General features: G+C 68.1%; 1 protein-coding gene across 2 annotated transcripts in view; it reads left to right on the top strand.

Moving 5' to 3' along the window:
* SCUBE1 (signal peptide, CUB domain and EGF like domain containing 1) overlaps window positions 1-5,514 on the top strand; it is a 124,901-nt gene extending 119,387 nt beyond the window's left edge. For both annotated transcript variants that reach the window (XM_062201925.1, XM_062201926.1), the window contains 3 exons: window positions 986-1,138; window positions 1,424-1,503; window positions 4,959-5,514. In XM_062201925.1, coding sequence (XP_062057909.1) covers window positions 986-1,138; window positions 1,424-1,503; window positions 4,959-5,111 — 386 coding nt within the window. In that variant the 3' untranslated portion in view covers window positions 5,112-5,514. The remainder of the gene's footprint in view (window positions 1-985; window positions 1,139-1,423; window positions 1,504-4,958) is intronic.
* Window positions 5,515-12,358: the final 6,844 nt, after the last annotated feature.

Consider the following 12,358-nt stretch of genomic DNA (forward strand, 5'->3'; position numbering starts at 1 on the left):
GAGACACACACACGCACACACACACACCAGGCAGCCCATCCCCTCCCCTCCTCCCCTGAGCCCCAGGCCCCAGGCCTGCAGCCATCAGCCGAGTGCAGGGTGACACAGGACCAGCAGAGGGCGCCCCTTGGCAGTGGGTATACACAAACGCATGCCCGGATGGCCTGGACAGCAGGAAGGTGGGGGGGCAGCTCCTGAGCACCCGCAGGGACCCGGTTCCTTCCTCGCACTGACCCGGGTCAGAGCTCCTATGGGAGTGTTAGGGGAGAAGGCCAGGAACCCGACAGGCCCCAGACGCCCGGGGGGGACCTGTGGTGCTCAGAGACTGGCAGCAGACAGACGTGGAGGAGGTTAGCTGCTGCTGTTGGCTCCACCGTGCTCCGTGGACACTTAGTGCCACACGCGGGCAGCACCCACACGGTGTGCAAATGGGGGCTGCCCAGGGTCAGGACCACCGCCCTGGCCGTGCCCATCACCAGCCCCGCCGGCAGCTCAGCCTTTTCCTTCACTGCGCTCCAGGGCCTCGGGGCGCCCAGGCCAAGCTCCCCCAGAGGCAGCAGGCTCACCCTGCGCCTTCACTCACGGGGCTGGGGGGGTGGGGGGGACTTCCCGGACCTGAGTCCCCTCCGCCCCCGGCAGTGTGCGCTGCCGCCTGTACCTGGCCCGAGCTGCGGACAGTGCTGGCCGCGGGCAGGGCCCTCTAGGCCGGAGGGAGACAGAGAACTCAGAGCAGGGCCATGGCGGGGTGGGCAGGGAGCAGGCTGGGAGGCTTCCTGGAAGACGGGCCCCGGAAATGCATTTCGCTGGAAGGCAGGGAAGGGCCTTGAGGCTGAGGGAACAGCGGGGAGACTGAGAGCTGCGTGCTGGGGACCAGACATGGAGGGTGCCGGCGGCTGGCGCGGGGGGAGAGGCCACAGGCAGGAGGACAGGGCCGGTGGGGGCTGCGGCTCTGCGGGCAGCCGAGCAATGGCGCGGTGCCCTGCAGCCTCGCCCACGTCCGTCACCACCTACGAGACCTGCCAGACGTACGAGAGGCCCATCGCCTTCACCTCCCGCTCCCGGAAGCTCTGGATCCAGTTCAAGTCCAACGAAGGCAACAGTGGCAAAGGCTTCCAAGTGCCCTACGTCACCTACGATGGTAAGGCCTCCAGCCAGGCGCAGCCAGGCTGGGAGGGAGGGGGCGGACGAGGGAGCCATGTGTGGGGGCTGCAGGCCTCTGTGTGAGGAGCTGCCCCCAGGGCCAGCGCAGGTGGAGGGAACTGGGTGCCAGGGCGCACAGGCAGAGCTGCATCTGGTCTCCCCTGCAGCCCGGAGCTGGGGCAGGGGGGCGGGCAGAAGAGGGCAGAGGTCGTGGGCGCCGGGGAGCAGGCAGGCGGGGTCTAAGCTGTCGCCTCCGCTCCTGCCCGCTGCCCGCGCTTCGCAGAGGACTACCAGCAGCTCATAGAAGACATCGTCCGCGACGGACGCCTGTACGCCTCGGAGAACCACCAGGAGATCCTGAAAGTGAGTGGGCTTCCTGGAGAGGGAGGCAGAGGGCCCGGCGACCCAGAGCCGCCCACCACCAGAGGGCGTCCCTCCCCGCCCGGCAGCCCCGGCCCCTGGGGCCCCGGCTGCCAGCCTCACTTCCCTCATCTGTGACACGGAGGTGGCTCCACAGGGTGGCACCTTAACATCAGGGGACCCCCCGCAGCTGCTGTCCCCTGGCGCCCCCTCTGCGACCCAGACCGGACTGCAGGACTCGCTCCTCTTCCTGCCCGTGGCCTGGGAAGCCGCGCTGGCCTGTCAGAGAGCGCAGCCCGGGGCCATCACACAGCCAGAGGCCCGGGCCCTGGGCTCAGCCGCTGCGCCCCCATCCTGGGAGCCCGAGTGGTGTCCAGGACAAGAGCAGGGCTGGGGCCACGCCTCTCTGCTGTGAGCACCTGCGGGAAGAGTGCCAGGCCTGTGCCGGGCGGCCCTCAGCACAGGGCAGGCACCGTGTCCCCAGCACCGAGGCACCTGAGCTCCTCCCGGGACTGCCAGCCTACTTTGGCGGACACAGAGCTGTCCTGGCCTCTCCGTCAGTCTGTCTCCTCCTCACCGGCCCCCACGCCCGGGCCCCTGCCCTCAGCTCTGCCCCTGGCCGGGGGCCTTCCCCTTGCTGCTCTTAGGCCCTGCCCGTCAGCGCCGCCCTGGGCCTCTGGGGAGCATTCCTCCCGCCTCTTTCCGCAGTGGGGTCCCCGTGCACCTGTCACCTGCACTTCGGGGGTCCCGGGGCTGCCTGGCCGCACCCCTGGGGTGGGGAGGAGCTGCCAGGGCGCCTGCAGCCAGCTCGCAGCATCTTCCCCAGGGGCACGGGGAGGGGGTGCTGCGAGTGTGTGAGAGGGGGGACCTGGGTGTGCAGGACAGCCCAACCCAAGACAGTAAGAGACAAAGTCAGCAAGCAGGGGGCCCCCACGGCCCAGGAGGAGGGGGCCGCCGTAGCTGATGCTTCCCGGGGCTGGGCTCCGGGTCTGTGGGCTCCGGGTCTGGGGGCTCCAGATCTGTGAGCTCCGGGTCTGTGGGCTCTGGGTCTGTGGGCTCCGGGTCTGGGGGCTCCGGGTCTGGGGGCTCCGGGGTCTGTGGGTTCCCGGTCTGTGGGCTCCGGGTCTGGGGGCTCCGGGTCTGGGGGCTCCAGATCTGTGGGCTCCGGGTCTGTGGGCTCCGGGTCTGTGGGCTCCGGGTCTGGGGGCTCCGGGTCTGTGGGCTCCGGGTCTGTGGGTTCCCGGTCTGTGGGCTCCGGGTCTGGGGGCTCCGGGTCTGTGGGCTCCGGGTCTGTGGGTTCCCGGTCTGGGGGCTCCGGGTCTGGGGGCTCCAGGTCTGGGGGCTCCCGGTCTGTGGGCTCTGGGTCTGGGGGCTCCGGGTCTGGGGGCTCCGGGTCTGGGCTCCGGGTCTGGGGGCTCCCGGTCTGTGGGCTCCGGGTCTGGGGGCTCCGGGTCTGTGGGCTCCGGGTCTGTGGACTCCCGGCCTGTGGGCTCCGGGTCTGTGGGCTCCGGGTCTGTGGGCTCCGGGTCTGTGGGTTCCCGGTCTGGGGGCTCCGGGTCTGTGGGCTCCCGGTCTGGGGGCTCCGGGTCTGTGGGCTCCGGGTCTGGGCTCCGGGTCTGGGGGCTCCCGGTCTGTGGGCTCCGGGTCTGCGGGCTCCGGGTCTGGGCTCCGGGTCTGGGGGCTCCCGGTCTGTGGGCTCCGGGTCTGGGCTCCCGGTCTGGGGGCTCCCGGTCTGGGGGCTCCGGGTCTGGGCTCCGGGTCTGGGGGCTCCCGGTCTGTGGGCTCCGGGTCTGCGGGCTCCGGGTCTGTGGGCTCCCGGTCTGTGGGCTCCGGGTCTGGGGGCTCCGGGTCTGCGGGCTCCGGGTCTGCGGGCTCCGGGTCTGTGGGCTCCGGGTCTGCGGGCTCCGGGTCTGTGGGCTCCGGGTCTGCCCCACATTAGAGGGGAGGCGGGGGCCGGCACTGCGGTGTGGCGGGTAAAGCTGCTGCCTGCAGCGCCGGCGTCGCGCCCACCTGTTCAGGTCCCGGCTGCCCCACTTCCCATCCAGCTCCCTGCTAATGCACCTGGGAAGACAGCAGAGGACGGACCAAGCGCTTGGGCCCTGCTCCCACGTGGGTGCTGAAGCTCCTGGCTTCAGCCTGGTCCAGTGCTGGCCACTGCCGCTATCTAGGAAGTGAACCAGCACATGGAAGACCCCTCTCTCTGTCTCTCTCTCTCTCCCTCCCTCTCCCTCTAGATAGATAGATAGATAGATAGATAGATAGATAGATAGATGATAGATAGATAGTCAGGCAATTCAAAGTAAACAGATCAGTCTAGTCTAGAAAGAAGAGAAGAGGTGAGGCCCGGGCTCAGCGGGCGTCCCACCAACAAACCCCGCCGGGGTCTCTGCTCCCGGGGCCGCAGGCAGACCGCAGTCTGTGCCAGGCCCCTCGTTCCCATTCACGCCCTAAGTCTCACCACAGCCCTGGGAGGCGCTGTCATCACCTACACTGAGGGCACAGGAGACCCAGAGCGGCAGGGGCACTTCCCACAGTCGAGGAGCCAGGGAGAGACAGCGAGAGGTCCTCCCTTCGCTGGGTCACTCCCCACATGGCTGCAATGGCCGGGGCTGGACCAGGCCGAAGCCAGGAGCCTGGAACACCATGGAGGTCTCCCCCAGAGGTACAGGGACCTAATCACTCGGGCCGTCTTCCACTGCCTTCCCAAGCGCATTAGCCGGGAGCTGGATCAGAAGTGGAGCAGCTGGGACTCGAACCGGGGCCCATATGGGATGCCGGCACTGCAGGTGATAGTGTTACCTGCTGCACCCCAGCGCACAGCACTGGCGGCGGCCCTGCTCTCAAAGCCAGGCCTGCAGCCTCCCGGCGTGCACTTGGCTCAGATTGTTTGGTTTTCCAAGTGCTGTGTTTTGCAGACCCTTTTTATTTCACGATTGATGGATTTTATATGACAGGCAGAGTGACAGAGAGAGATCTTCCGTGTACTGGTTCAGTCCCCGAGAGCCCACAAAGGCCAGGGCCAGACCAGGGCCGAGCCAGGAGCAGGAGCTCCACTCAGGGTCCCACACGGGTGCAGGGACCCCAGCACTGGGGTCGTCTTCCGCTGCCTCCCAGCTGCGCTAGCAGGGAGCTGGGCCTGAAGCTGGAGCAGCCAGGACTCAAACCAGCTCTCCTACGTGGGACGTGGGGGTCCCAAGCGGCAGCTTAACCCACTGTGCCACACGCACGCCCCCAGAACCCTTTTATAATAAAATAACACTGGAACCCCAAGCACTAAAACCAGTAGATTCAAAAAGCCAATTACAGTATTAAAAACAAGACCCCATGGCAAAGGGGGCCTGCGGGGTCTGAAGCCCCCCACCTGGCTTTGCAAACGCCACCCCCTCCGGCCCTTCGGGGCCCCTGGACGTCGAGGCGACGGCCGCGGGGGCCCGGCCTCACCCCGGCTCTGCTCGCAGGACAAGAAGCTGATCAAGGCCCTGTTCGACGTGCTGGCCCACCCCCAGAACTACTTCAAGTACACGGCCCAGGAGTCCAAGGAGATGTTCCCGCGCTCCTTCATCAAGCTGCTGCGCTCCAAGGTCTCCCGCTTCCTGCGGCCCTACAAGTGACGCCGCCTCAGCAGCCTTCCCGGCCCCTCCACTCCCGAATTCCAGGACACCAAGAATGCCCACCCCGGGCCAGCCCAGCGAGACGCCCGCTGGCCCGGGACACTGCATGCCCACCGCGTGGGCAGGGGCCCGGCACGCGCTCCCCCGAGGCCGAGCAACCGAGACAGGAAGCCAGGCCGCAGAAGGAGGGGCGTGTGAGGGCCCCGCGTGGGGCTGACAGGCCTACAGCCACGGCCACTGCCCAGGGGGCCGCCTCGCCACGGCACAGGACGTGGCTCTAAGGATTCTGTGATGGGACGGAACAGCTGCAGGGGAGGAAACCGTGGGTCTGTGCTTCCCGCGCTAGCGCCGTGACTGAGGACTGTATGTATATGTAAATATAAATATAAATATATACACACTTCTCTGGGTGCCCAGGAAACCCCCAGCAACGGCGAATACGCGTGTGGCCCCGCCCCCTTCCCAGGAGCCTCAGCGCCAGCGCTCTCCCCCACCCACCTGCCAGGAGCCGCGGCCTGGGGAGCCCACGGGCCGGCCTGGGACGCACTCATGAGGACGAATTCCTTAGGGCCTGGGCGCTTTGTGGAGCTCTGGCCTGTCCCCGTCCCCCCACGAGCAACCTCCCTGCCCTGGCTGGGGCGCAGAGAAGGGAGCCTCCCCTTGGGCTCCTCCCTGGGTGTCGGGGGCCCCACAGCAGTGGCCTGGGGCCCTGCACCGTGCCTTCGCGTCGCCAAGGCTGAGGGCACTCAGAGGTGGCCCAGTGGGGCCTGGCTCCCCGCACAGCCTCCTCCCTGCTGTACCCACAACCTCTCTGCAGCCTGCCTGTCCAAGGACACATCTGTACACTGTGCCACCTCCTGTCCCAGGAAGCCAGGCCCAGCTGCAACCGCTCGGCCACCCCCAGCCTGCCTGCTGTCCGTGGGACCCTCGCGCAGGAAGTGGGCTCCTGGGTTCACAAACACAGAGCAGTCCCAGGGACCCGGCAGAATCTTGACGTGAACGCCAGCCGCAGGTTGTCCCTGGGCTGGGCCGGCCCGTGGCCACCCCAGCGAGCACAGTTAGAGAAGACGGAGCCGGCGAGCAGTCTCCGGAGAGCGGGGGTCATGGAGCAAGCCGGCCACCACACCTGCTTCAGTGCCGGGGGGGCTGGGAGCCCAGGCTTCGTCACTGTGCCCCGTGTGCATGACCCCCTCGGCCTCTGTCACTCCTACGCGAGTGGGAGGCGGCGGTGGGGCCTCCGCACCTGGCGGGTCGGTCAGTGTCACTGCCCCCACCCGGGTCGCAGCCTGTCCTGTCGAGCCCTCATAGATCCCCAGAAACTGGGAACCAGGGCGTGCTCAGGGAGGTGCCCCAGCCCCGGCTGCGGCTCAGCCCGAGTCCAGAGCCCAGAAGCCGGAGACCACTGCCGGGAGCCCCGGAGTCCAGGCCTGAGCTCCGGGAGCACCGTGTCCGAGGGCACAGGCCAGCGTCCAGGCCCGCAGAGAGCGAGTCCCCTCCTGCACCGTGCTGTCCTGCCGGGCCCTCAGCACCCTGGCCACGGCCACCCGCGCTGGGGAGGAAGGAGCCGCCCATCCGGGTCTCTGGGTGCTCTCTCTTCCGGAAACACCCCGACAGGCACCCCCAGCGGCGATGACGGAGCCTCCCTCCCCTAACCCAGTCACGCTGGCACAGAATCAGCCAGGGGTTTTTACAACTAAATTTAATCTCAAAAACAGAGGTGACCAGAACGCCTCCCTGAGCCCTTTCTGTGTTTCCCGGGGTTTGGCCTCTGGCGGTTGCCACCCCCCTGCCCGTCTCCCTCCTGCCACTGACCCCAGGCACAGCGGGACAGGGCCTCGTCCTGCTCCCCGTCAGGCCTTCTCTGTAGCCCTGGTCCCTGCAGGAGGGAGCCAGCAACCTGGATCCACCCACTGCCCTCTCAGCCACCATCCGGGCCTCCCGGCGAGGCTGCCTGCTGCCATCCAGGGGACTCGAAGCCCTGAACCCCACTGGAGAACTCGGGGGTCCCCCTGTGAGACCCCCGCAGACCTCAGGCCTGGGGCCCTGGTCCTGGGGAAGTCTGCCTTCCTGGACCACTGAGCACGTTGTTGAAGCAGAGGGCTTGGCTGTCCCCGCACTGTCTGTTGGTTTGGGACGGACAGATAAGGCAGAATTGAAATACGGGCCAAAAGTCCCCAGACGCGGTGACAGCAGGAGCCAAGTACGAAAGCCTTAAGGAGAATTTCCCCACCCCCACCCCGCAGCCGGCGCCAAACACGGCCCTGAGTCCTCTGGGCTGACCGCCACCTGTGGGAGCAACGTCGGATGCCTCACTGGCGTCTCACGTGGAGTTCCGGGGCCCCGCACAGATACTGAATGAGCCGGATCATGTAGCAAACCCTCCCCGAGCGCCCACTGTGTGCACTGCACTGCCCGGGACTCAGTCCTCCGCCCCACAGTCACGGCGGACCCCCTGACCCTGCCCGGGACACAGTCCCCGGCCCCACACTCACCCCCTGACCCTGCCCGGGCCCCCAGTCACGGCGGACCCCTTACCCTGCCCGGGCCCCCAGTCACAGCGGACCCCTTACCCTGCCTGGGCCCCACAGTCACGGCCCCACACTGACCCCCTGACCCTGCCCAGGCCCCACAGTCACGGCGGACCCCTTACCCTGCCCGGGCCCCCAGTCACGGCGGACCCCCTGACCCTGCCCGGGCCCCCAGTCACGGCGGACCCCCTGACCCTGCCCGGGCCCCCAGTCACGGCGGACCCCCTGACCCTGCCCGGGCCCCCAGTCACGGCGGACCCCCTGACCCTGCCCGGGCCCCCAGTCACGGCGGACCCCTGACCCTGCCCGGGCCCCCAGTCACGGCGGACCCCCTGACCCTGCCCGGGCCCCCAGTCACGGCGGACCCCCTTACCCTGCCCGGGCCCCCAGTCACGGCGGACCCCTTACCCTGCCTGGGCCCCCAGTCACGGCGGACCCCCTTACCCTGCCTGGGCCCCCAGTCACGGCGGACCCCCTTACCCTGCCTGGGCCCCACAGTCACGGCCCCACACTGACCCCCTGACCCTGCCCGGGCCCCACAGTCACGGCGGACCCCTTACCCTGCCTGGGCCCCCAGTCACGGCGGACCCCTTACCCTGCCTGGGCCCCCAGTCACGGCGGACCCCCTTACCCTGCCTGGGCCCCCAGTCACGGCGGACCCCCTTACCCTGCCCGGGACACAGTCCCCGGCCCCACACTCATCCCCTTACCCTGCCCGGGCCCCCAGTCACGGCGGGGCCCTCTGCCCTGCCTGGGACGCAGTCCCCGGCCCCACACTCACCCCCTGATCCTGCCCAGGCCCCACAGTCACGGCGGACCCCCCTGCCCTGCCCGGGACACAGTCCCCGGCCCCACAGTCACCGCTGACCCTGCCCCGGCCCCCAGTCACCGCTGACCCTGCCCGGCCCTCAGTCACCCCCTGACCCCCCAGCACAGTTGGCTCCTGGAAGCAGGTGCCCGTCTTTTCTCCCAGGGACTCTGTCTACCCCCTCCCCTGTTGCATGCTGGGAAAGTCTGGCCAACCTGGCACGCTGCCTCTTCTTGCCAGGGTCGCCTTCTTCACCAAAGATACACAGACCCTTCTGACCAAGGCGGCAGTGCCAGGCTCGGGGCTCGGCCGGAGCTGAGCTGACGTTTGAATGCCAGAGCCAGCCCTCCTGCTCTGCATGGCTGCCTGTGTTCCTGCAGCCCCTGCGGCCCTGCGGGCGTGGGTCCCGCCCCGTCCAGGGAGAACCCGTGTCACCTCACCCAGCCCGCCTTGCTTCTGAGAAGAGCACCCAGGGGGAAGCCATGCTCAGGGACCCCCCCCTCAACAGCTCTGCTTCCCTGGGGACGCTCCAGCCCCCTGCTGGCCTGGAGGCCACTGGGCGGGCCCTGGGAGACCTGCGCCCCGCGTCCCAGCCAGGAAGGAGAAACGGAGGCCCGGGAGCTGCAGCGCATTCACTCGATGTCTGCTGTGTGCCGGGCCTGGGCACGGGGCTCCACCCCTCTCCACCCATTCTTCAGATATGGAAACTGAGACCGGAAGCAACCCAAGCCCATCCAATTCCCATGCAGGAACTGTGTCTCTGCCAAGCTTTGCTTAACCTGAACTTTACACGCTAGAGTGCCAGCCGGGCCAGCTCTGGCGGCAGGGTGCGGGGAGGGGAGAGGAGTAGAGAGGCGAGTGTGGGAGGGTGCTGGCTTCAGTCCCTCCCCTGTCAACATGCAGTAAAGACATCGGGGACAAGGGCGGGGTGAGTGGGGGGGCCCACGGGCCAGGTGGGAGCTGGCAAGCAGTGCCCCTGCCGACACCCTCCCCCGCCCCCCCGGGCACAGGCACAGGCCCGTTAGGGGGAGGGCAGGGCAGGGGGGGGACAACAGGGCTGGCCCACGCCCAGGATCTTGTCTCTCCATCCAGAGCTCAGAGAGGTGCAGGAAGGGGCCCCGTGCTGGAGTCAGAAGCTGAGCCCAGGACTCCGGCTGCTCCCGGGGCAGGCACCACCGCCCAGGACTCCGGCTGCTCCCGGGGCAGGCACCACCGCCCAGGACTGCCCCGCTCCCGGGGCAGGCACCACCGCCCAGGACTGCCTCGCTGCCGGGGCAGGCACCACCGCCCAGGACTGCCCTGCTCCCGGGGCAGGCACCACCGCCCAGGACTGCCCTGCTCCCGGGGCAGGCACCACCGGCAGAGGTGGGGGTCGCCACCTTTGGTTGCCTCCAGTCCGGGGTGCAAGCTGTGTGGCCCAGCGCGACCCCGCGTGCGTGTAACTACACGTCTGTGAAAATCGCTTCCGTAATAAACAGGAAACGAACCCCACGCCACTCCGCTTCCTCGTCAGAGCTCCCGGCTGCTGGAAACAGGGGAGAGAAGCTTCAGGAGCCGCGGCGACGGGAGAGGGGCCGGGCAGGAGCCTCGCGGGAACCGCAGGGAGCCCGTGTCCCCGGCTCAGCCCAGCGCAGCTCCTCACGCGTGCTCTGACACGGGCCACCGGGAGCCCGGGCACGGAGACCCCGGGAATGAGACGCTTGTCCTGTGTGCGTTTCCCTGGGAATACAGCCCACGGTCGTCTTCCGATTCCAAGGGGTCCAGGCCCCGGGAAGGCTCCTAACAGCTGCTCAACTCAAGAGCAAACCCTGCGGCAAACGCCTGGACAGGAGAAGATCCAAGCTCAGGGAAGCGACGGCCCGACACGAGGCCCTCTGTGGCTTCAGGGTCTAAAGGGGCACCCCTGCGCGTGCACCCAGCCCAGCCGGAAGCAGGGCCCGGAGCAGGGCAGCCAAAGTGAACAGCTCCAGTGGCGGGACACAGGACGCGGTCCGGCCACACGAGGGACACGGGTCAGAGGGAGCGGCACGCGTGAGCCCCGAGCAAAACAAGCCACAAAGGGACACCTGTCCAGAAAGAGGCGTGGCCATCGGCAGGGCTGTGGGAGGAGTGGGTGGGCGGAGCCTCAGCTTGAGGAGGGGGACAGGTGCCGGGCAAAGGCTGAGTTGCCGTGGACTGGGCTGTGGGGGCAGGTGTGGCCTGACCCACTCCCCCCCCAACCCCAGGACCCGAGGTCAATCCGCCTTCCTGAAGGAGCAGGTGCGCCACCCTGGCTCGGCCCAAGGCCACATCCGGGCAGGCCACGTCTGAGCCTTCCCCGTGGCCGCACCGCCCCCCAGTCCAGCTTAGGCGGCCGAGCACGGAAGGGGGCGTCCACTGCCACCTCCGTCCGTTCTGAGGTCAAGACAGTGAATGCAGATGGCACCTGGACGCCCGGGGTTCACACCAGCCGTCCGGCAGGAGAGGCTGAGACACAGCCCCACAGGACAAGCGTCTCATTCCCGGGGTCTCCGGGGACCTGACCACTCGGAGAGAGGACGCCACGCGCCGGAACACTGGTAACTCCTGCACCGCGACCCGGCCCCCACTCCCAGCACTCGCCCGCCCAGCACGAGGCCGCGCCTGCCAGGGCTGGGCGTGGGGACAGAATACCAAAGACCAACGCCACAAGTAGTCTCCAGTGATCACGTCATATCTTTAAACCACAAACACAGACAGAACTAAGCAAGCCGGACAGACAGACAGACACACGCCCCTGTGCGGGACTTGAATTCAGCCCGGCAGCTGAGCCGCCGCCTGCAGTGCCGGCATCCCACACGGGCGCCAGTTCGAGTCCCGGCTGCTCCACTTCAGATCCCGCTCCCTGCTGATGCTCCTGCGAAAGCAGTGGAGGACGCCATGGCTCCTGGTGGGCGCAGCTCCGGCCGTTGCGGCCAACTGGGGACTGGACCAGCGGATGGAGACCTCCCTCCCTCCCTCCCTCCCCCCCCCCCTCTCTCCCTCTCTCTCCCTCTGCCTCTCTCTGCAACTCTCTCAAATAAAAAAAAAATATTTTTAAAAAGTGAGACTTTCACAAAAGACGGACCTACAAAGCCAAGGACGGATCCCGGCTCAGGCAAATTCCCGCGAAGTGGGAGGGGCAGGTTCCTGTCTCCCCAGAGACGAGGATCCGAGGATCCGTGCGCAAACAGGAACAGGATTCATTTAACAGTGAGCGTGGTGAGCGGGTGAGCGGGTAAAAATAAAAGTAAAGAATACAGGTGACAGAGGGCGAGCGCGTGAGAGGAACGGGAGATGGCAGGGACCCGGCAGATCCCTCAGGGTGGGGTGGGGCCAACACTGCGGGCCCAGGCGAGGAGGGGGTGTGGATGGCACCACAGAGACGACTGCGCCACGGGGCGGCACCCCGATCCGATGTACAGGTGGGTGCCCCAGAGAGGGCGCGGCGGACCCGGACTCCCACTCATCCTGCGCCATGGGGGCCATGGGGCGGCACCCCGATCCGATACACAGGTGGGTGCCCCAGAGAGGGCGCGGCGGACCCGGACTCCCACTCATCGTGCGCCATGGGGGCGGCACCCCGATCCGATGTACAGGTGGGTGCCCCAGAGACGGCTTGGCGGACCCGGACTCCCACTCCTCGTGCGCCATGGGGGGGCACCCCGATCCGATGTACAGGTGGGTGGCCCAGAGAGGGCGCGGCAGACCCGGACTCCCACTCCTCGTGCGCCACGGGGGCGGCACCCCGATCCGATGTACAGGTGGGTGCCCCAGAGAGGCGCGGCAGACCCGGACTCCCACTCATCCTGCGCCATGGGGGCCATGGGGGCCATGGGGGCGGCACCCCGATCCGATGTACAGGTGGGTGCCCCAGAGAGGCGCGGCAGACCCAGACTCCCACTCCTCGTGCG

This window comes from Lepus europaeus, chromosome 10 (genome assembly GCF_033115175.1).
Source record: "Lepus europaeus isolate LE1 chromosome 10, mLepTim1.pri, whole genome shotgun sequence".
Classification (NCBI taxonomy): domain Eukaryota; kingdom Metazoa; phylum Chordata; class Mammalia; order Lagomorpha; family Leporidae; genus Lepus; species Lepus europaeus.